Source organism: Camelus ferus, chromosome 16 (genome assembly GCF_009834535.1).
Source record: "Camelus ferus isolate YT-003-E chromosome 16, BCGSAC_Cfer_1.0, whole genome shotgun sequence".
NCBI classification, from domain to species: Eukaryota; Metazoa; Chordata; class Mammalia; order Artiodactyla; family Camelidae; genus Camelus; species Camelus ferus.
Window position 1 is genome coordinate 47,458,868 of NC_045711.1, and position 25,126 is coordinate 47,483,993.

General features: G+C 40.7%; 1 protein-coding gene across 1 annotated transcript; it reads right to left on the reverse strand.

Moving 5' to 3' along the window:
* Positions 1-824: 824 nt before the first annotated feature.
* On the reverse strand, positions 825-24,547 carry KPNB1 (karyopherin subunit beta 1). The gene is made up of 22 exons (XM_032457864.1): positions 24,203-24,547; positions 24,040-24,098; positions 21,694-21,876; positions 19,129-19,329; positions 18,067-18,219; positions 16,548-16,607; positions 15,874-15,963; positions 15,421-15,531; positions 14,547-14,648; positions 13,091-13,315; positions 11,901-12,092; positions 10,983-11,113; positions 9,895-10,042; positions 9,416-9,487; positions 8,051-8,195; positions 6,789-6,871; positions 6,189-6,296; positions 5,619-5,762; positions 5,400-5,505; positions 4,628-4,742; positions 3,801-3,962; positions 825-3,080 (listed from the first exon to the last, which is right to left on the reverse strand). Coding segments are annotated over exons 1-22 (2,631 nt in total). The 5' UTR covers positions 24,243-24,547; the 3' UTR covers positions 825-3,079.
* Between the last annotated feature and the right edge of the window lie 579 nt (positions 24,548-25,126).

Genomic DNA, 25,126 nt, shown 5'->3' on the forward strand with positions numbered 1-25,126 from the left:
AAAATGTTGAAAATAAAAATAAAGCGGACTTTATTTAGAAGATAAAGGTGGTGGTATCAGTTTTGGTTAATAAAGTCGGGCTCAAGTGTTTGAACAGGTCTTTCACTGCCATCACAGACTGGCATGCCAAGGGCATTCTGAATGCCAATTACAAACTGAAGTTGTTTCAGAAACCAAGATGCTATCAAAAGCTGATGGAGTCTGGATTTCTCTTAAAGTCAGACTAACACATTTCTCAAATATGAGTGACTAGATTACTTGGTTCTGAAAATGAAAACACTACACTGAGCAATTCCCCTCCTTCACAAGTCCCTAAGGCAATGTTATAGTTGCCTCTGACAGCCAAAATCTCACCATTTCAGAGGGGAACTGAGGGGAACTGGGAAAATGAAAAGCAAAATTAAGTGTAACTGATAAAGGCAGCTGCCACTTGTGGCAAACCAAAGCCTAGTCCGATGCCGATTTTCTTCACATTTGCACTGACATCTTCCCAGATGTTAACTACATTCTTGAAGGAATGTGCCAAGACTAGGGAAAGGAAGGCCCAGTGAGTGGACAGAATGCATTTTGCGTCTGGTTTCCTTAGGTGGTACAAATGATTAAGGACAAATACCCAGTGGAAAGACCCACTAGTCAAAGGTAACTAGAAAAAGAGGAGGATAATAAATGCATAACCAGTGCAGAGTAATTGTGAGGCACCAAGACCACAATCCAACCAGCCCATTCTCCTCCTCTCCATCACTGAATGGATCTGGGAGAAAGCATTAATAACAGCACTTGTCAACTGCTTCCCTGGAACAAAACATGACAAAACACACGGAAGGTTTTGTTTGCATTATGGTTCTCGGTGTACTTTATTCTCCTGCTGTCTAGCTAAGCAGCCCACACAGGACAGAAATGGGTAGCACTGAGGAATGATCAGATTTTTTTTCTCCCCAATATTCCTGCCCCCTCCGTAAGCCCTGTCCAACCCCTATCAGGAATGGTTCGTGTATCAACCTCTCCCTCAATGAACAACCAAAATTTAAACACAAGGCATTACAGGGCCGGGTTTCTTCACAGGGCTTAGGAGCTGGTGTGAGCTTTTTATTCACAATGGAGCGTCTTTCCTTCAAACACCTGGATTTTTTTTTTTTTTGTACACTGGTTCATAGATCGGCACTTGACTTTGAACCTGGCACCAAAAGGCACAATATCTGATACCCTGTACAAGAGCTATTAGAGATGCTGCCATATGGATGGGCAAAACTGAGCCAATCCCATTTATGAATGGAAGGCTTGAACAGGGAGTTGGCAAGGAGAAAAATGTAAGCCCATTTTTTTTTGCTAGAATGGAAATGAAAATGGGAATTTAAGGTCTTGTTTTTTAAACCTCCAAATACCAGGAAGCAATATAAAATCTTCCTTGGTGCTTTTGAAAGCAGCATATTCAAAATGCCAGCAAAAACTCCTAGTAACTGCAAAACCAAAAGGGGAACAAAGCTCACCAACATCCCTCCTTATTGCTGAAAGATTCTAAAACCAAAATTCAGAGTGCCCTATTCCCTTGTAAAAGGGAAAATAATTAAGTCTGATTTATTGTTATCACAGCACATCACACTTTAAAAAAATATATTAAAGCGTGTGACTGGGGGAATGTTTTGACACCATTTTATTAATCTTCAACTTCAGTGGAAAAATATAACCTTTTTCAAGTGCCATTTTCATCACAAGAGTTCTAGCATATATATATGTGTGTATATAAATGTATATATATACACACATACATATTCTTTTCTTTTTGATTTGATTAGTTGGTTTTGAGGTGCAGCAAGAGACCATTACCGCATTGTAATCAATCAAATAAAAGAGAACAGAAGGCCAAGCAGTTTCCAAATGGTTATTTTTATCAGATTGTTTAAACATTAAATTTATCCTTGTTTGCAATCCAAAATAGTTACCTGAAGTTTGTTGTTTGTCTGTTTACTTTTTATTGTATGTTTGTTTCCTAAACTCTTTGGCACAATTTTCTGGGGGCGTTCAGACTGCCACGATACATGTCAGGAGAGAACTTTTCTTTTGTGCTGCCAATTCTGAGCATTTAAATTTTGGTTTGTTTGGGCTGTGGCTTTCTTTGTTTTTGAAGTCTGCATTCTTTATTTGTAACAATTGTATTTTTATTTTTTCTATATCCTCTAACTCCAGAGTTTTCTTTTTCTCCCCCCTCCCCCCCACTTCTACATTCACAGTTGAACCATATTATGAGGAAAGGCGCCTTGATGAAAAGATCAGGATGGGAGCTCTGACCATTCGTCAGTGTTTTCCCTAGAATTAAAAAAAAGAAAAAAAAAAAAAAAAAGAAAAAGAAAAAAACCCCAAAAAACAAAACCTAAAGAGCGTCTTTCCTTTTTTTTTTCTTCTTACAACTCTTGTGCTGCATCAGTAGACAGAACTTCAGTTAGTTTTATGAAATGCAATGTCTAACCCCTTTTTTTCTGGGAAAAAGAAACTGCAATGACTTGAAGTTGAGAATGTGGATACCGCCTCACTCACACACATTCATTCTCAGACTGTAAGGAATCCCTCACCCTCCTTCTAGCCGGCACGCATACAGTACCGTGTGGTAAAGGTACACCAAAGGTGGGCTTGAGACCCAGGCTCCAACTTTCTCATCAGTAGCAAAGGCCAGGCTGCCTTTTACAACAAAGCACCACAGCTGAACCCAGTCCCTCCTCCTCTCCCAAACTAGACATTCCACTCTGCACCGGCCAAAAGACAGAAAAGCTAGTTCTAGCCTCTCCTGGGAAGAGATAGCTTTCTTTTTTTAAGCAAGTAAATCCACCATTTTTCTCTTTTCCAAGATGGCCGACGTTATGGTTTTCTACGAAGTCAGTGCTTACTTAGCTCACTAACAGCACTGCTGTTGGCGCTGCAGCTGCTGCTGTGGCAGGATTTTCAATGTGGTGTGTTTTCAAGCCTCACTCACTCATCCTCTCATTCCCAAACATTCAGCATCCGTGCACACTCCTCACTTCCGGGTTTTTCAAAAGATTGGAGATTTCCAGTGGGGGTCTCAGGTTATCATCCCAATGGTAACAGATCTAAAAACAGATGGAAAAAAGGTCAATCTTTGAGATTCCATGTAGCCAGTAGAGCCAAACACCTCTCTGATTCCTACACTAAGTGCTCACAGGCCTGAACTGAAGTGGTCAACTTTTTAAGGGCTGATTATTTTTCTTCTTTTCCTATGTGCCATCTACTTGCTCTCATTAGCACCTACAGAAGGGTGGGAGGGAAACTAAAAAGATAAAACTCAAAACAGCCAGTTTTACTGAGATCAGTGGTAGAAGGTAACTGGGTGTGTTAACAGGAAAATAAACTAAAATTAAATTTCAAAGCAGAGGCCAGACAGCTCTGACTCTGGCTATCTTCTGTAGAGCAAGGCAATGTCTAAAAGCACTGCAGCAAAGAAAGAAAAGAACATGAAGAAGGAAGTGGAAAGCAGGAAGAGAATTATGGGAAAATACCATTATTGATGATTTTATTAAGAGCCCAAAATGATTTGGGGACTCCAGGGAATTCTAGTTATGTAAGTTCTGTTCTTCATCACCATGAGGAGCCAAATACTTGGCTCCAAGATTGGTTGCCTGACCCTTCCACAAATACAAGGCTGAGGAACAAAGGCCTGGCTCAGAAGCACTTACACGGGGAAGTATACCAGACAAAACACCAAAAGAAAGCCCTTGTCAGAACAGTCTAAAGACAATGTACCTCCTCCCCAAGAAAGTAGAAGAAAGAGGGCAGTGGAGACAAGCTCTTACCAAGCTTGGTTCTTCAGTTTCCTCAGTTCTTTTGTTGCCCATGTAGCAAGGGTTTTTGCTTTGTTAGTCTTCGATCTCCGTCCTTCAGTTAACAGTTCATGGATCATTGGCCTAGCTTCTACTAATTTCAGTACATCCTTCCCAAATGCTGTACACAAGTCCCTGTGCAAAATAAACACACCTGAAAATGAGCTCCTGGCCCTAAACCAAGATCATGTTTTGAATCTTCCAAGCCAGTGCTAAGATAGCTATAGGTTTTTTAGTACTCACCTACTTTTTAAAAGCTGGAAGAGATTTTAAAGATAAGTAAATCTAACATCTACCCTCAACAGATGGGAAAAAAAAAAAAGAAAAAGAAATCTAAAGAAGTAGAATGATTTACCCAAGGTTCCCCAGCTAATTCATGGTAAAAAGAGAACTAGAATCCACGTCTTTAAGCTCCTCAAGAGCAATGTTCTGTCTTCTAACGATGCCTCAGAAACCCTCAGTAGAGAACCTCAGCTAAACAGGCAATTTGTTGACCAACATCGAAATATGGGATGGACATAGATCTGATGCTGTTTCTAATCCCTGAGAGCTCTCTTCATAGTTTGATGGGGAGAAATTAGAAACCTGGAGGGTCTCGAATGAGATTAGAGCTAAAGTCTGGAATGAATTCTCATCTGAGAACTCAAAATAGGATATCATGGGTTCTATTAAAGAAAGAAATCCCTTCTGTGCCAAAGAGGTGGGTAATTACCACCCAGGCCACTCTCAAAATTCTTTACATGTCTTCTCACTGTCCATGAGAAGTTCTACTCAGCTATTGGAAGCAAGGTATAACCTACCCTATCAGTCCAGCAGCACAAGCTACTACTCCATCTGTATGATCCTCATCTCCAGCAATGTGGTCAATGAAAGACAGAATAAATTCTACTCTGGGTTGTACCAGCATCACATCCGCTATAAAAGAAAGAGAAGGTCTGATGAAGTTGTCCCACAGTTGGCAGGAATACATCCTGTTTCAAAATTTCCAAATACTTTATCCCCATCAGGCAGGCTTCAGGCTGGAGAACTAGTTCCACGTAGTTATATCAAATTATTCTTCATCAGATTAAGATGTCATTCTTCAAGTCAACAGAAGAGGCAGATATTCCTCTTCTTACAAGCATACATACTAAGAAGGAACAAATGAAACCTTTCCTCTAAGCCTGTTACCAAAGGGGTGAAGTACAAACATTTCCCCAATCAGTAACAGAAACATAAGGTGACAGAGGAAATCTGGTCCCCCAATCATTTAATTCAGATACACTAGTTGGGGGCGGGAGGGCAGTGGCGTGGCGGCACTGGCTTTACTCAGGGTTGGTACAGATGCAACCAGCACCAACAGCCTTGCTAGATCCCATCTCTTGCAATGCTCAAAAAATGTGAGACAAGGTAGCTGAGGAAGTGGGGAGCAGAAATAATGAAGTCTATATCCTCCCCCAAAGCTACTCCCTTCATTAGGACACCATTCCTCCTTCCCCCCCTCTTTTAAGCCACAGGTGCTGGTTTACTGAAACACACAGCCCATTTGGCTAAGTGCACACTGGACTAAGTCAACTGGGTTGTATACTCAACGGTGTACGTTCTCCTGGTCTCCCTTCAATCCCTGGACAATTCCAGTATAGGCTTCCAAGCAGCCTTCCCGAAGCTCGTTCAGATAATCCACCATGTCATAGTCCGACTATAAGAGACAAAGAATAGAACCTCCATCATATTGATTGCCTTTAGTTGTATGTTTGTCAAAAGTCCTGTCCTCTAATCAGGGCTGGACTTAAAAGACAGCTTTGAGCTTACCTTGTCCACCTGGGCCTGGGAGGCCTGCTGAAGTGTATTCAATACAACTTCTAGGTATTTTTTAAACTCTCCACCAATAGCAAGGGCAATGTCACCAAACACTGACAGAATCTGCGGCTTCACAGACCTGTGGACATTTTCATTCTAATAAGGAAAAAGGGGGAAAAGCAAATTAATAAGTCAAAATTAGTTCTGTACAAAGAGTCAAAAAGCATTTTTAACAATAAGCAACTACTCATATGCTTAGTAGTTTGTAGACCTTAAGGACATACACAAAAATTAGCAGTAGTTATCTTTAGATAGAAGGATTATGTATTTACTTTTCCTTTGTACTTTACTGGTCCCCAACCTGCCCTCTTCAACTTCCATGCTTCGAGCATGCATTCCTTTAATTAACTCTACATCTTTAGGTTAGAATCATCTTGTGAAAATGAACAATTCCCTTCATAAGCTCACAGCCAACATTCTGGAACTTACAGGTCCCTGTCACAGATCTTGATGTTTAACCATCTTTTCAACTAATGATTTCTTCAAATACTGGTAAATTAGATTGTGTGTATAGACACTCACCCCCAAGTTCTCCAGTAGGAGCTGCATCACCTCATCACAGAAAGGTAAGATGTTAGATTGCAGGGCACGGCATAAGTCTCCAACTAAGCCCACAGCTGCCAAACAAACCTGCAGAGAATCAAAGAAATGATCTCTCAAGCAGAAAAGGCTCCCTGCAGGGGTAAAGCATGATTTTTACCTAGCTGCTGGTCCTTTACCACTTGAATTTAGTGTCACAGAAGAAAAGACTCTTCCTCTCTGAGATTAGTTCATTTTAACAACCAAAATGGCAGGAAGAGAACTAGGACTATCTAAAATATCCTTAGTAAGAAAAGACAGAAAAGAATATTCACTAGGGATGGTGGTGGAAGGGTGGTTTACTGAAAATAAAATAAAACAAAAAAACTCTTCTTAGGGTGCTAGTCTGGTGCATCTAATACCCTGTTTTTCCACTGACTGCTTCTCAGACAGTCAGGGCAACAAAGAAAGTAGCTCAACCCTTGGGATGATAACATAGTGAAGAATTACTTAGGCTACAGGATCCTTCCTGACTTTTGTACTACAATGACTACAAGATATAAATGGGAATATAAATGTATTATTTTGAAAAGCACAGCCTACCTGGTACTCAGCATAATTTTTCAATCCAATGCCCAGAAAGGGTTTAAAGGCCTCCATATACTTTAGGAATTCACCACCCAACACTGTAAAGAAACAAACTATTAGCACCACTGGATATCACAGAAGTGAGCAAAAATAACCACCCTAGCTCTCCCTCCCAAAAATGCACGCACTCCACTCAAGAGGTTGGGTAGAGTGAATTAATTACTGATTCTATCACGAAGATATTATGACTGCCTTAGATAAGCCAAAATCACAACTGCTGGAGGGGCCCAACTCATACCCTAGAGATACTGCCAAATCTCCAGAGTGGGATTTCACTCTGGCTGAAACTACCAAGTGGTATGGCCCTCAAAGAATGTCATGGTTAATATGAATTGGCTGAGCTAGCAATATTGCCTCTTGTCTACCTCTTCGTCTGACTATATGTCCTCTCTGGAAGCCAGCTTTAAAACAGGGTCTCCAGGCAATTCCATCAAGGACTTACTTAACAAAGCAGTCAAGAACAGCTGTCTGGGTTTCATATCCCAATCAGCCACTCCAGGAACCAAAATCAACTTCTGTGCCCTGCCAGGATGATCACATGTTGCCAGACCAGTTGGATATATGCTCTTTATGCTAGAAATGGGTCTGGTCCTCAGGTAATGGCCTTAATAATACACCCCACAGACTACTACTGAAGCATTCTGGGTTTCTGAAGTGCTCTTTAATATGCTTTTAATGGCCTTTCAAGGAGTCTTAAGTCACATACAGCTTCCCCAAAGCAATTTTGCATAAACAGACATGTAATAACCAGAAATCAATTTATTCCTAGAATTCACTCAATGTTTCATTACATTCCATGTCAAGGCACTGTAATGTGTCTACCTGAATCCAAAGTATTACAATCCAAACCAGAAGGTACCAAGTGCCAGAAAAGAAAAGAAAACCATTGCTTCCTCCAACCTTTATAGGAGCCAAGCCTCAATAAAGCAAGTAGACTTTAGGGAAAAAAGGAACCTGATGAATATGAGGTAGATAACAGTACCCCCCTTCCCAAAAGGGCTGCCAATCTGCGCTGCAAATTGGTTCCCCATTCACATCAAGGAGAGTGGCAAGGCAGTTATACACAAATTTACACTATGTTCAATCCAACTCTGAACAGACTCACTATGCCAACAAATGAGATGATAGGGCTAAGCTTTCTGCAGTCAAAAATTCTTCATGGCCATTGATATTCTTGCATTCTAAAGACATTCCCTGCCCAATATCAGCTCACTGACCTTCCACCAGTGTGCTAACTGCCATGAGGGCATCCTCTTGCACTCCTCCAGACCCAGCTGTGCTTTGGAACATCCTTAACAGGGAGGCCATGACCACATCAGAAATCTGCAAAGCATCTTGATGTTGCACTTTCCGGAGAACATTCTGTGAAATGAATAAGAGTTCAGAATCTGTTGATTCCAAACACTCCAATTAGAATACCATACCTCTTTTTTTTTTTTTTCAATCAACTATAAGTCCCTAGAATTTTTTTTGAAAAGGCTTTTTTCTGCTCAAAAGCTTTGACAATGCAAATCATCTGCAACAAAACATACATCTGAATATCCCATCTACTTCCCAATTCAGAATAGACACGAGATCATCTTCCATGGTGCAGAAAGTCATCTCCTCTGCATTTCATATATGTCTGACGAATCCCCATCAGTAGCCTTCATATTCTAGTCATTCTGGGATGGCAGTTAAATTACGTTAGCTTTAAAGGACATGTCATACCAGAGTTCTTACTTTAAACAAAAAAAGCAACCCTTCCTATAGCTTAACCCATTTACAGATGATGGTCAAGAAAAAATCTTGATAAACTGAAGCCAACCTGACTTTTCCCAACCCTTTTAATTTGTTTCAACCAATATTACTGGATCATTCCTATATTTTCTCTGATGAATTAAAAAAGACCTTTCAAATATTTTAAAATTTAAGTTTACAGTGAAAAAGAGAAGGGAGTCATAGGTAAGATAACCTAGTTTGCATCACTCAGTTCTAAAATCTAGTACCCATCTAACTGATAGACAAGTTACCAGATTTTCCTGTTCTTGGGTAAAAAAGGGAATTGCTCCTCAGCCATATGATGACTCTAGTCATGAGTGAGGAGTAACATTTACTTTAATTTTCCCAGTCTCTCCTCTGAAAAATCTATTGTGGACACCAGGTACTATAAATGATGTAAATTATAATCAAGCATCCAACAGCAATTGCTTCAAAAGATGATGGTAAAAACACAAGGCTATATTGTTAGCCAAGTGAACCAAAGCCAGGAACTAAATCTGACTGCGCTACACTCAGACAACCTAATAAAAACCAAAGACTAAAAGTCACCGACACAAAACAGCTGCATAGCTGGGAGGACCATCACAAATGCAGTAGTTTCCTTCTCTACATTGTGCAAAAGACAAATTGGAACTTTTATGGACAGACAAGAATGGAAAATGGGAAATTACTCTCTTAATCAATCGGACCAAGACCTTTTGAGAAAGCTTAAGACCATCAACAACTGTACCATCATCTTCACAGTTCTGTGTGTACATGAACTTGTCATCCCAAGATGAGTCTCTTCCCTGGAGCTATTAAACGATAAGGCACCATCATACCTGAAGAGTTGCGCAAAGTAAAGACTGAAGGTCGTTGAACTGGATCCTATCTGATGTGCTCTGGATGTGAGACTACAAGGAAAGAAGATCATAATCTGAATGAACACCTTCTGAAAGGGCTCTAAACTCCCTCAGTTCTTCCATTTTTGCTGGATTTGAAAGGACTATTAAATAATCTTTATTGATGCTAATGTAGAAAGTAAGTAAGAAACTTATACATGTTTACTGTATACATACATGTGTAATACATGTATGAGTAAACTGTATCAAGCAATACAATTTTAAGTTGCAACATTTTTTTGTATAAGTCTTGTATCTTTCCGAGAACATATATATGTAAACACCAAAAAAAAAAAAAAAAAAAAAAAAAAAGAGAGAGAAAAGAAAAGAAAAGAAAAAGAACAGCCTTGAAAATAGAGCTCTGTGTTAGAAGTACTCACACCCTTCCCACCAATGGCCAGGAATGCCCTCAGTCTCACCTCCATCTGCAGCACCTGCTGCAGTCGTTCCATGATGACCAGAGTCGTTTTCTGAACTGCAGGATAACAATCCTTGGCACTGTTTTTCACAATTTCCATTAGAGATTCATATGCAGAACTCCTCAGGTTGTTCTGGTGTCCATCAGGTCTGTAAGGAACACAGTAAAATTCTTACAGCCTTAACTGAGAAAGGACAGAAGTTGTTATAAAGTAGACACTGTCTCACTGAAAATAACCCAGAAACAGATATACAGTTGCCAACCTGATTTGCATCTGGCAAACACAATACAGCCAGGAACCAATTTTCAATCTCTGAGCCAATGATTATGTTCATTATGGTTTCCAGGTTAAACTTTGGAACTGCCCTTTTAGAAATGGGTGGAAATTATACAGGAAAAAAAAAATTTTAAATGCTGAAGAACCGATGTGGACAACTGGAGAGGATACACTTATAGCTATGAAAAAACTACCTCAATTTTCTTCATGTATCGGCAAGAGCTGCCTTTATACACAATCTTGAATAGAGATGGAAATGAACTAGTTAAGCAAGGAGGAATTTATACCCAGCCCTCTTCCTAATGGTTTCTTTTGAGCATGGCTTTAGGTACAGATTACACAAAACCAAAATAATTAAAGGTTGTCCCCAACTAATAACCTCTTAAAACCGTATTTCCAAAGCTCATTTATAAAACAACTGTACTTAATTCCAAGTTCTTCATCTAATATCACAAAGGGTGGTTAATAATCTCACGTGGCAACTAAATTTATGAGAGCTAATATTTCTCTTATACCATAATCAAATATTCCCATTAACTGCAGACACTACAAAATGAAGGGACCTCTCTAGATTGATTATGCTCTGTAAGTAGAGAAATGAGGCTATTTTCTGACTTTAATTGTAAAGTGTACATTCTAAGGTAGACAAAGTTTCACTTCTTTCTTTTCTCTCTCATTTAAACAATCTATGATAGGATTCTTTTAATTTCTCTTACCGTAATGTTTCTGTGATTTGGTTAGACAGCACCCACACAGAGGGCAAAGGGAGTTGAATCCAAAGATACTACTCATTTCTGTGTGGTATCAGTTACCTGTCTGTGGTCTCCAGGAGCTTCTGAACTATGAGTTCAAAAGAAGATGATAAGCAATAGGTAGCTGGTTCTTCCTGATCATCAGCTACGTCTGCAGCTTCGTAAGCAGCTTCAGCCAGACTGGAGAAAGCCTTAAAAACCCAGACAGAGTTAATATTAATTAGTTCTGAAAAGAACCCTAGTCCATGATTACTTCATGTTTCTTTAAGTTACCTCAGGCAGTGCTCCTTTCCAACTGATCTAAGAATAAACCAATGGTAGTGAATCCTCAGTTTTTCCTATCAGGGTCGTCTCAAAACATCTACAGGTATCCTTAAAATTAAATAAATGTAGGCATGTATGTATTTTTATATATACTGTTTCTCCTGCCTAATAATCTGCTCACAACTCTAAGCAGCAGAGTATTTTCACCTACCACAAATGCCTGTCACTTCATTTCTTCTCTTTCCATTCACCCCACTCCTTCTTCCTTATTTGAACTTCCTCCCTCACACCCCCAAAGGTACCTAATGAACTACATTCAGCCTATACTGACGCAGCACTTGGGCCGCCTACCTTCCTTCCCTCTTGCCCCCTTCTCAGCAATAATACTTTTTGTAGCCAGCAACTCTCTACCTTAATCAAAATTTCTTGTCCCCAAGCAACTTCAGAAAAAAAGAAAAAACAAGTCCAGATAGTTTTCCCACTGGGTTAGCATGACTGTTCTAAATGGTTCAGGAACCAGTCACCATGAGTCAACAGCTCCCACTGGGTCATGCAGCTCACATCTCTCCCACATTTTAATTGAAGAAATTACAAAGGAGATGCTATTCAGAAAAAGCCTTCAAGTGAGGTAGACCCATTTCTCTCCCACACCTCCTACTTCCTTGCCAATGGCTTGGCCAAGCTCCTCATCTCACTAGGAAGAAAATGCCTCACCCAGCACACATTTGAAGCCACTCTGGGTTCAGCACTGAGGCCCTCAATCAGACACTGCAGCAGGGGAGTCAAGTAGACATCATTGATGGCAGCTTCAGGGAGCAGTTCACAGATTCTGCCCACAGTCCACGCAGTTGTATCTCGAACAACTACACTGGGGTCTTTCATTAATTCTACTAAGGTGGGCATAGCCTGAAAATACAACAGTTATTAGCAAAGTAAAGCAAAGATTAAAGTTCCCATTGACTGATACCTCAAAAGAGGAAATACTGATGGTTTGTCATTTTATAAGACATGCTTATCAAATATCCAACAATATAATAAAATTAAGTGAAGTGAAAAGTGAAAAAGTCCTCCTCTCTTCACCAACCTCAGTACAGAGTTTTATTAAGAGTTCGATATGAATACTTCCAGCAATCTTTACTGAATTACTCAGGCAGAGATCCCACGATGCAGCTGTGACAACATTTGGCTATTCTTGAAAGGCTGAGTTCTATATGCACTAAACTCAATTATAATGCACTCTTGTATTACTTATAATAGCAAAATTAATACAACACTTCCATAAGACTTTTCATTACATAAATGTCAATTTGTTCTAAGGACAGAATAATCACATCATTAAAAACTCAAGGGAAATGTTTATGATATAGTATTTAGTGAAAAAACAAGTCATAAGACTATTTGCACAGTAAGATCACCATCCTGTTGCACATACACGCACACAGAAAAAAATCTTCAAGGATAAATACCAAAAGTTATGAATGTTATCCCTGGTCAGTGGGATAAAGGTGCCTTTTTCTTTTTGGCCTTTTCTGAATTTTTCAAGTCATATGATTTTTAGGGGGGGAGGGTGTAGCTCAAATGGTAGAGTGCATGCTTAGTGTGCATGAGGCCCTGGGTTCAATCCCCAGTACCTCCTCTAAAAATTAAATAAATAAGCAAACCTAATTACCTTCCCCCTAAAAAATTTAAAAGAAAAATAAAATAAAATCAAGTCATATGATTTTTGTAATTTTTAAAAAAGTTTATAAAGATCTATTTTATACTTCATTGACAGCAAACAGCTAAAGTAACCTTTGTGGATGACTATTTTCAACTTTGTTTTTAAAATAAAGGCATACTTTCAAGCGAAGTTTACATAAACAATAAATATCCCACTTTCCACCCCCAAATTCCCTCAGCTTCACCTGTATAACTAGTGGTTTGAGCTGATTGGGCTCTGGTCCTTCCAAGATAGAGCCGAAAGCCAGCACAGCCGCATCCCGGTACCGCCAATCAGGGTTCTTGATGTGTTCTTTAATGAAGGGGAGGACGTGTGGGACAATGTCATCTTCACAGCAGGTGGCCAGAAGCATGAGGCATACCCCTGCTGCTTTGCAGGGGTTCCAGTCATCATCATCATCATTTTCATCCTGGTAAAAGAATGTGGCAATAGTTAAGTTTTCAAAGAATCACTGTAACTCAAAAGGTCCTTTTGACTACTCCCAAGTATCATTACAACTTAAGCTTTGGGGAAGTAAATAAAATATAAAACCTTTATATCTTAATCTCTTCCACAAAGATACATCCCAGCACAGCCTTTGTTAAAAAAGATGCAGATGGAAGGACGATCCTTATTAGTACTATACAATGAGATGAACAAATTCAACTACACACAGTAAGGATGAATCTCGAACACAGAATAAAAGCAGCACAGAGACTATACGCTATATGATTCCAGTTTATATAAAGTTCAACGTCAGTCAAAATTAATCTATGGAGTCAAAAGTGAGGGAGGAGTTAATGACCAGTAACAAGACATGAGAGGGAGGGTGTTTCCTGGTGTGCTAGTAATGACTGTATTTTAATAAAAAGTCAAACAAAAAGAAAGATTCCATTGAGATCTCACATGAAACTAGAATTCAAAGTATATTCTCATTATTGTGGCCATTCACACCAGAGTAATTTAAGGCAGGTTGCCTACGCAGATTTAGAAAATTACATACCTAAAGAATGATTTGTTTTCAAATGAGGAAAGCATAACAAAAATATACAAAAGAGAAAATACTAAGGGTCAAAAGGCAAAAAACAGCAACTGTGAAACTGAAAGATGAGATGAAAACTTAAGAGAACACCTAGTCCATTTCAAAGTAAATACACCTCTACTTATCTTTTGATTACTATATTGAAAGAGTCATGTACTCCCCTAAAAACAAATTACATTCCTGCGTACAAAGAAATTCTGCAGTGCTCTAAGTTACAGCATTGTTTCCTCAGAGCACTGCCAGCTCTTTGGTAATATTTCACATGCACCAGAGATGAGGTGACAGAAAGAATCTTTCCAGACATCACACCAAGAAAAACTGTGATACATAAAGTCAAAAGGGAACAATGGCAGCCAAGATACACTTCTTATAAAACAATTTCTATATTTACTCATTAAACCCACATCTTCATGAAGTCTTGTTAATTTTGTCACAAACTATTCAGAGCCTAGAGGATCTTACAGATCCATCTCAGCTCTTCCTGATTCATTTATAGATGAAAATTCAGAATATTAACTAGCTAAATAGCTGCTGAGTTCCTTCATGGCAACTGTTCACAGCAAACCAACCCTGAACAAGATTTCATAGCTTACCTGACATGATCTGGAAGATAACTTACCTGTTTAGTTAGTGTCTGTGTGAGGATTGGAACCAGGTATTGCAGTGCTCCCTTGGCATAAAACTTGCTGGTGTGCTCAGGGGGCCGTCCTTGTTCTGCTGCCTGAAGAGAAACATAAAGCAAATTCTGCACGGCAGCAAACGTGGATACCAAAGGCATACATTCAGCGCTGCCCATGGTCTGTACAGAAATATATGCAGTAAAGGGTAACATGCACTGTGAGTGAGCTTTGAAGGTGCTCTTATTTCGGCTACTTCAATGAGATTCTTTTAGGCTGTACCTATAATCTTCCTTAAAGGACCAAGGCAACCTAAAGAATTACACTCTTTTTTCACAAGCTGAATTCACAAGCACATGTCATCTAAGTGACCTTTGGATGAAGAGATGTACTAAGTTTACATAAGGATGCCAAAAATAAAACTGTGTTTTTTTGAAAAACATAAGGCAATCAAGCTGGGAAACAAAACTTGAATTAGAATTTGCAAGTGCAGAACTAACTCATTTCTCCATACCTAATTCCTTCACTAGCGTTAGTAAGCTATCAGTTATACATTCCATGCCTGCATTAGGACTTTCAAAAGGAAATAAATCAGCATCAGATGTCACCTCGTTAAACTAACTGCCTGCTGCCCCCTTGTGTTCACAGTACTAATATTTACAACAAATCCTCCCTGACTGGTAAAAACAGGAGATGTCTCATTACTGATCTGTCTCCCTCGTGAGGGGCTTTGGCTAGCAGAAAAATCAAAATCTCTACAAATGGAGATATCCTGTAAGGCCAGTTAGAATAAAGATTCCCCAAAGGAGGATAATAATAAACACAAAAGAGATAAGTCCCAAAGCCCCGTTAGAAGAACAGCTCTCCCAGGCTCACCTCTGAAGCCTCAATGGCCAAATCCATTTCCTCATCACAGACATTGGACCAGAATTCTATCCCCTGCAGGGCCACCTCATCAATGTCACTTTTCATTGCTTCAATTGTGATCTTAAGAAAGAAAACATGACACCCCAGGCCCCAAGTAAGTGTTGGTTCAAGTTCCACCCCTCCGATACTCAAGTTTCAAAAACATAGTTTTATGAAAGCTAGGTCTGAAATGAAAGGTAGGAACAGGAAACAGATTTTTAAAATACAGTCTTTTTATCAGCACAAAGGTAGCACAAGTTTTCTTGGCGCACTGCTGATGAACTTAAATCTAATACTCAGACTCAAGGAATTTCCTTGATTTCACAATATTAAGTAAAGTACAGAACTGACAGAACAGCAACTGAGAATAATGGGCTTGGCCAATTAGCTACATGTTCAAACACATAAAATAGAAAAACTTACTGCAAAAAGAGCAGGACCCATATATGTCTCCATGTACTGATAATACAAGGACATTATCTTCACCAGATTCTGTAAGGCAGCCACTCGTACCTTTTGCAAACAGATTAAATAGTTTACCATTTAGTTTAATAACAATGTAATCTGACAAAGGTAAGTAACTACTTCACTCACATGGGTCATTTGGATAAAATTATTCCCCCCAAATCAATCTCTTCTCTCTTTCCTCAGTTTTTTCACTGCCCCTTCCTATTTGTTTTTCCTTTCCTTTTTTACTTTAAAGGTGTCTGTGGAATGCCTAGCAGGACTAAACTCACTAATGCCCCTCAGACTGGATGTTACTCCCACCTGCTTCATGGGTCAAAGTTTAGGTTACTGAATAGTAAAGCTATGTCAATGGCTACAATGGAAAAAAATCACTTGAAAAATCTACAGCAATTAAACAGCAAGGCTGATCAAAAACTATTTCTCCCTTAAACTTTGTTTTAAAGAACATGGCAACTTCCACTGTATTAACGTTCCAAGTATTAGTCTTCCTTCTTCTCCAATACATTGAAGAAAAATTCTTATTAGCAACAGTATTAGTCAAACCTTACTTCTGAAGTCACACAATATGCTAGAGTTAGCATTTCCTACAAAAGATAGGAGACTGAGTTTTCACATGACCTCACACTTACCCTTGTATCTGGACACTGTGTGGCTTCACAGACCACCTGCATAATAAAGTGCCTTTCGGACTGCAGGAAGAATAAAGAGAATTATAAGAATATAAACAATACATGAAGAATACTAGACTATCCTTTCAATGAAAACTTCCCACTCCCTCAGGGACCTACACAACCCGGGACTAATCAAGTGGGTTTTCCTTGACACAGTGATGGCACTATGAGGCTATGGAGAATGTGCCCCCAGTGTCTACCATACAGCCAGCCCTGTAAGGAGGTCCCTAATCTTTTAATCCCCAAAGCGACCTTCACTGAAAAGACTTCAGGGAGGAAGTATATAGGAAAATGTAGGTCACAGAGTTTAAATAAAGGTGGTGAAAACAACAACAACAAAAATCCCTGCATTAGGAAAGTCCATTTCCTTGTATTTAAAATTTGAGAGAATTCAAACAAACCCACATCAGATGTGGTAAGATACAGGAGAGTAATGAACTTTATTTGCTACCATCCTAAGTCTTCTGAAATCTAAAAGGAAATTTTCTAACCAATTAGAATTGCAGTTTTCTTTGGTTTCTTAGATCTCTCTACTTTGTTCACTCTAATGCCAAGAAATGGAAAAAACCCCAACTAAAGTGTCAACAAACATACACAAAAATGCTTTCAGATCACAACATCCAGCAGTTCCACTTCTGGATATATATCCAAAAGAACTAAAAACAAGTTCTCAAAGATATATAGTCAGAAGATAGAAGGAAGCAACCCAAATGCCCACTGACAAACAGATAGGTAACAAAATGTGGTATACACTTACTGTGGAATATTATTCAACCTTAAAAAGGAAATTCTGATACACGCTGTGACATTCATGAACCCAAGACATTATGCTAAGTAAAATACGTCAGTCACAAAAAGACAAATTTGTTACTGTATGATTTTATTTATATAAAGTATCTACAGTAAACAAATTCAGAAACAGAAAGTAGAAAAGTGGCTGGCAGGGTCTGGGAAGGGGAAATGTGGAGTCAACGATATGGTTTCAGTTTTGCAAGATGAAAAAAGTTCGAGACTGGTTGCACAATAATGTGCATATACTTAAGTTTATGTTTCAAAATGGTAAGATGGTAAACTTTATGTTATTGTACATTTTAACACAACTAAAAATAAGTAATGGAGGAAGTACTTTCAGGCAAAATAAACTTAGTTTATACATTTTCAAAAGCACCTTCCTAAGAAAGTATGAAACAGCCCAATTTCCTTAATTAAAAAAAAAAAAAAAAAAAACCCAAAGCATACTCACACTTTGGACTGCAAAAGGGAAAACCTAAGTCTAGAGACATTTTAGACCACATTACTCCCAAAAGCCTGATGAGAAATGGCAAACACCTACTCCATGGCCATGTTTCACATAATACAAATCTTACCTAGAATGGAAACAAGATGGTACTTTCTAAATCATCAACTTAACAACACTTTCATTTAACTCTCACACCTCACTCTCTGAACCTACACCTTTTAATCAAAAGACACTCACCTCTTTGTCAAAGTTTGCTTTGGTGAACTCCAGTGAGTTCAGGAGTGCATTAGTAGCCGCCAGCTTCACATTGTTACTAGGCTCTTCTTTCCTCATCCCCTGGATTATGGCAGTCAGAATCTCATTGGATTTATCCTGTAGCTGCTCTGGGTCCTGAAATAAGCAGAGAAGTGCAGTGAATATAATAATTGAACTCATGACTAATCAGCAATCCTTTTAACTGTAAAATCCACTCGAGAGTATTATGACTTCAGTCCTTTCCCACACATTTCCATTTAGGGACAAACCACCTGCAAAATAGCCCAGGGTCTGGTAGTTCAAAATTCAACTGAAACAAGTTAAACTCATCAACTTCATCTCTGACTTCTTAGCATGAATTTGGGCATGAGTTAACGCTGGCTTCCCCCACACCCCGCTGCCCTTTCTGTGCAAATGGAGATGGCAGTCTGTTGTTTTTTCAAGGCCATCTGTACCAAGTGAGGTAAAGTTTCAGAACCCTCTGAGGACCAAGGATCAACACCTGGGCACATCTATGGAGTCTAAGTTCAGGTCAAATGCTGTGGACTTCTTTTGCTTCATCAAATCTGTGTATCAAAAGAGACACCAAGAGTGGAAACCTCAGCAGCAGCAACAGTCTTAGAAGGGCTGCATTCAACATACTGTGTTGTGGCTCCAGTGGCTAAACCAACTACAGCAAAAGCTGGCAAACTGTTTCAGGAAAATAGTCATTGAGAAAACAATACAGCATCCATGGTACACTGAGGATCTTCAGAAAGGGACCAGGTAGAGGATGCTCTAGGAGAGGAGAGAGTATCTATGCCTCTTCCAACAGGGATTTCCATCTTGAGTTGTGACCCTCAAATCTCTTTCCTTTAAGGTACGATTAGCAATATGAGGATAAATTAACTATCCAAGTATTGAAGTCTAAATTAACAAAGCAGTCATATTTCAAAACACTTTGTAGTAGCTTGGTTTTCTTCATGGTGATAAAGAATAACCCTAATAACATGCATATTACAACTAGAGGGAATCAGAAGTATAGAAGTTAGATACAGCACTTACTATATCTTGGCAAATGTAACCAATAGCCTCCAATGTTGACTCTTTCATGTGCTCTGTGCTGTTGGGGTTTGTGACATTGGCCACCAGCTGAGGAATGAGTTCCGGCCACTGGTTCACTGGGATCTCTGCACAAGCAATACCAGCCACACACTGTGAGGCAGAACTAGGCCGGTAAGTTTCTGTGCCCAAAGTCTGCAAAACCTGTATGCAGGTACATACACAAAAAGACAAAATAAATCAATTTCTAATATAATTTGAACACATTTTACCTACCAGCACACCTCTTATATCAGTTTCTGAATTTTCTGTTAATACAGAAAAGTAGAAAAAGGTATATACAGTGTAGGCCAACTTTCAGAAAAAAAGCCAGCCTCAGTACCAACATGAGCACAATCAACACTGCCTCAGAGCTGAGAAACAAAACCAACCACCCCCTACTTCCAAATGGAATTCTCTAAAGTCAGATGCCTCACCTCAACGTTCAACACAAATAGGTAGTAAAGGCACATGTACAAATAAAGGATGAAACCACAAATGACCCAAGGTTAATCATTACCATCATCAGCTAATTCAGTCAGTGAACTCACTAAGAATCACCAGTCCACTCAAAAGTCAGTTAACTGTTCCTGGCATGAACACAGGACAAAGAGTAGCTGCCAGATATTCAGGCCAGCTCTGCTGACTGAGTCAGGTCACTCAGTATCCTGCTTTGTAGCTAATAATAATGAACTCCCCATCTTTCCCCCTTATACAGTATATCAATCATCCCTGCCCACCACACTCCCAACAGCTCTACCCAGTAACAGTTCTGACTGATCCTAAATGGAGGTCTTGCTCCTTAGGGCCATCAGAGCTAGACTGGCCTTTAACAACAACTGTATGTCAAAAACGTTTGGGGAGGGTGGCGGGGAGCAGAGATGAGATGAACTGTCCAAAAGGGCAGGGGATGAACAGGTATTAATTCAAGTCCAACTAAGAGTTCCAGTCCAGAGTATCTTCATACTATACTGAACCATCTCCTAGTACATATGTGGAGCATACTGAATCCCATTCTTTTCTCCTTTAAATTGCTTCTAGAAGACCCTTAATTAATATTACTTGAGGTGATTTAGAGACTATAAACTCCTGAGTACTAAAAAGAAATAACCACCAGCACTGAGAAAGTATTACCAGATGTGCTACGAAGGGGGAAAAAATCCAAGATAATGACTAATTTTTTTTTCATGCACAAAAGTTCAATAATGCCTATATAAATCCTTACTCAAATTGAAAAAAAAAATTTTGGTGTGGCCTAAAAGAAAGTCAATGATAGTTCCAATCATGTCTTCTCTCATTTACTATTGTGTACTTTAAAGAAAATGAGAAATTGAATGGGTTCCATAAGTATCAAGATTTCCAGTGATTGACGGAATAAACTTCAATTATATCAAATTACTGGGGTGAGGATTAAAATGTTATTACATAAGCAGACCCAACGCGGATGGAAATAGCTCTACATATTCCAAAGAAGATTCAAAATAAGTTGGCTTTTATAACCTAGTTTTCTGTCATGAGTCCCTTCATGCAAGACTGGAGAGGGAAAGAGGTTCATAATTAGAAAGAGAAGGTACTGTCATAAGGGGCACTAATTTACCTAATGCTGACACCCAGAACCAGGAAATAGCAAGTATGATATGCACAACCATGACCAACACAAATACACACGTGGAAATCCCCTCATTGGTTTCCCCTCAAATATCAAGGACCAACTGATGACTGCACAGATATTTGACTTACTACCCTTTATGCCTTATCTACGTAAGACAGGGCACTAAAAAAACCTTTTTTTTTAAAAGTGTATCTGTCCATATATTCTGATTCCTTTGCTGGAGTGAGAATTAATGGATTTCTAATTCAACAAGAAAGTTACAAGAACTCCATAATGCAGAGCAACAGGGACATTCAATTTTCCTCAAAACAAATAAACAAACGAAAACCCCCCAAACAAACAAAAACTCCACCCATCAGCTTACTCTTCTTTTTTTTAAACAAAGACAATTGTGTCTGTTTATTTTTTTTTCACTGGAGGCACTGGGGATTGAACCCAGGACCTTGTGCATGCTAAGCATGCACTCTACCACTGAGCTATTCCCACCCTCCAGCTCATCATTTAAACACTTTGATAAAAAGCCAAATGTTTCTTAAAAAGTTTCTTTTAATTTGCTAAGTAGATAAAAGCATGATTAATGTCATAATCTTATTTCACAAACTCTTTGGGCTTGAAAGGCCCACAAGATCATTTAATTCCCCTTCTGACTCCACATGATGCCATGCCTAAATCACCAAACAACGAGAATTACCTACAAAAGAAGTTCAACAAGAGCTAGGTGCTAGTTAACTATGAAAGAATCACTTGAGAAAAGACAGTTTGAGAAAGAAGATTTAAATCAAATACAATTTTTATCTTCAAGTAAAGTTTAGATTCCAGAAATCTAAACTTACACTGTCAGCCCTATCCCACGTAAATGACAAAAGAACTGACATTTCCTAGGCTAGTATGACCAAAAGGAGATGCAAGTGACTTACATAATTCTTGACTTCCCGTCGAGCATTAGCATCAATAGCAAGCCACCTCTGTTGATACTGAGCCTTGATATCTGGATCTTTAGATGTTAAAGAGTTCTTGATTTGTAGGCCAGCTGCAACTCTGGCAACCTGACTGTTTCCTGGATTTGCCAGCACTCTGGACAGTTCCACAAGGAAAGTGGGCTGTTAAGAGAAGATAACATTTGTGAATGCAAATACCTCTTAGGAATTTTACCAATAGAGGACAGCATCAAAACACTGGCGAAAGCCTAACATTTTCAGGACATATCATTACGTCTCAGAAAAACACCAAAACATCTACTTCAAGACTCCTATAAAAATGTTACTTGGTACATAAGGAAGTCATCCATCTTCTCACACAGCCTAAGCATTTAACAAGGAGTTACAGGTTTTCCTATCAACATCATTCTTAGTGTTTAAATTTTCATAGTAGATCCCCCAGGATTACAGCAAGTTTGACAATCTGGTAGTCAGATTCTTCTGCCATACCTAGAATAGTACCAGGTACTCGGAAAATTTTGTTAAATGAATATGTTATGAGAAGGTAGAAAGTAAAATTGTTTTTCTAAATGAAAAAAAAAATTTTAGTCCAAAAAGAATGATACTCAGGGTTGCTCATGATCTCATGGAAGCAAGTAATCTTGTTTAAGAGAGGGAAATACTTCTAAACCTAAAACACAAACCTAGGAGCCTAGTCCTCTATTATACTTTTATGTGTCCAGCAAGAGGGGAACAATGAAAAAAAGCAGGTTTATAAGGAAAAAGTGGTAACAAATATTTAGAAATTGGGGGAAGTTAAAAAGATAAAAATGTCAAGGAAACTGACTTTATGTTTAACAGTTAACATATTAAAAGTTCTTACTCATTTTGGTCTTGAGTTGTTCACTAAACAGTGAATTCTTGAAAAGCATACTCAATCTTTTGTACTGTATAGACCCCCAAAACTACTCCTTTTGTTTAAAAATTTTAACACACATTCCTCTTCCCCACAAAAAGCTCTCTCCAATGGAAAAGTTAACGGGAAAAACCAAAAGCAAATAGTTTCTTACCACTAACGAATTCCGCAATCACAGCAGAAGATAATTCTTAAAAATTTTATTAATTATGTACCACTAAAGAATGTTTGGAATGTTAGGAATAAGATCAAATGTTAGAAGTAAGATAAAAGGCTTCTTGCAAATAGCAAAAAAGCAGAAATAGGAATATACATCAAATGTAAAAATTATCAGTCTACACTAGTGGATAAAAATCTTTTCTACAGGAAGTCAAGGATAAAAAGTTAGTAGTAAAAACTAGCACATGTAAGGACAAAAACCAAACAACTCCTCAACCAAAACCATTCAAAAGGCAATTTGTATGAAATGAAAATATGTCCTGTCACTTTTTTTGGTTTACATTATTTTGCCTAGATAAACTAAGGAATACATTTGGTTACAGTGTTATTTAGAGCGATTACCTTTAAAAAAGATGTCTAGTATCATCCACTCTTCTCTCTGCTCCCCACCCCCCAACTGGAGGGAATCCAAGGGGAAACATTACTGGCACATAGGTTGTTTCAACCAATTAATCTCACAATTTTATACAGAGGTCCAGTCTCTAGTGGACTGAGTATTCATTTTCTCTGTACCCCTTAATTTGAAAATATGTAAAACGAGGAACTTTCCTCTGATTTCCTACGGAAACAGGCCTGATCTCAAGGATGAGCCTCAGCCAGTTATCTGGGTGCAGATTAAGTCTCACTCATCCGGGGGGGGGGGGGGGGCCGGGAGAGGAATAACCAATCAAGAAAAGAAGAAATACTGCCGGAATGGGTTAAGAGGTATTCGGGTGCAGGCCTGGCCATGAGCACAGATCAACGGAGATTGGAAAGGGTAGAGCTCTGGGAAGTAGGTGCAGAGAATCACAAGAGCCAAGGGACAGGAAGGAGAAGCCGGCCCCGGTCCGAACAGGGCGTGCAGCGGGGCTCGGAGCTTCCACATGGCCCCTAGGCCCGGCTCCCCCACCCCCACCCTTGCTGAACACGCAGCGCCGCGCAACCTAACTTCCCTTCCCTCCCTCTTTCTCCCTCCTGCTGCACCGCCGCCCTCAGGCCGCTCAGCGATTGGGCGGCAGTCACCCCGGCGCGCCGCGCCATTGGCCAGCTGCCGGGGCCTGGGGCGGGACACACCCACCGGCTTCCCGACGGCGGGGTTAGGTTGGACCGGGGGGGAGGGGGACGGGATGGGGCGGGGTGGGTTCCCGAGGCCTGGGCCTCCGGGAGGGCGGGAAGGCCCGCACGCAGAGGATGGGAGACGGCAGGATGGGGGACGGCGGGGTGGCACGCACCAGGTTCTCCACGGCTGCACGCTCCAGGAACTTCTGCGCCGCTTCCAGTTCCAGCCGATCTGGGGGGAAGGAAAGTGGGAAAGGGGACAGGGTCAGAGGGGCCAGGGCTTCCCCTCCCCCTACCCAATCACCTCAGCCCGACCCCCCGGCCCCCGCGCCCTACCGGGAGACACGGTCTTCTCGAGGATGGTGATCAGCTCCATGGCGGAGGTGGTGGCGGAGACTCCTCCTTAAGACGACGGTCCGGCCTCTCGGGCGGCGGTTCTAACTGGGGATGGGGGTTGGGGGGTCGGGTGGGAAGGGAGGGTGGGGTGGGGGGCGGGGGTCACCACAAGCCCATTCACCGGCTCCCTCTTAGTAGTCGCTCCAGCTCGCCTCCTTCCTCCTTTCCTTCCTTCCTGCCTCCTAATTTGCTGCTGGCGGGCGGCGGCAGCTGCTTCTCTGACGGCGGGGGAGGGACCCCAGGGGCAGCTCAGAGCGCGGCTGGTGCTCGGGTGGCGGAGGGAGCAAGAAGGAAGGGAGGCGGTAAGTGAACGGCGGCTCGCAGGGAGGGAGAGAGAGGGAGGGAGGAAGGCGGAGGGATATTCGGGCCGGACCTCTCCGCGGCGGCACCGCGCTCCATGTCGATTGGCTGCCTCCGTGGCCACGCGGAATCCGCAATTGGCCAGATGGTTAGCGTTGAAGGGCCGCCCTACGCCCATTCGCCCGCTGGTTTCAAGGCCCGGGTTGGCTGGGCGGGCAGTGAAATGGGGCGCGTGGATTGGCCGAGGGGAGGGAGGCTGGGGTGGGGCAGGCGAGAGCCGGACTCTGATTGGATTGGCCTAGTAAAGGCCTTGAGCTCAGACCGGCTGCGCGCTGGGAGGAGGGTGGACGGAAGGTAAGACTCCGGGCCCGCGTGATTGGCTGGGATACTAGACGTTGATAGGATAGGGCGCCCGAGAGTACTGGGGAGAGGAGTTCGGGGTCCCGGCCGTAGAAAGGCGGGAGGCGCCCCGCCGCTTTAGGAGTCCGGCGCGGGGCACGATGGGACGCCCCCGGGAGGGGGGCGGAGCTGTGTCGAGGCTGCGGTTGGGAAGGCGCTGTCACT

Bases quoted from the DNA above. Each gene is read 5' to 3' on its own strand.
- KPNB1 (XM_032457864.1), bottom strand. From the start codon at position 24,242: ATGGAGCTGATCACCATCCTCGAGAAGACCGTGTCTCCCG. The intron at 19,330-21,693 runs GTAAGTCACTTG...ACCTGCATACAG, and splicing joins GACGGGAAGTCAAGAATTAT to GTTTTGCAGACTTTGGGCAC. The intron at 14,649-15,420 runs GTGAGCCTGGGA...GTTTCTCTTCAG, and splicing joins TGGCCATTGAGGCTTCAGAG to GCAGCAGAACAAGGACGGCC.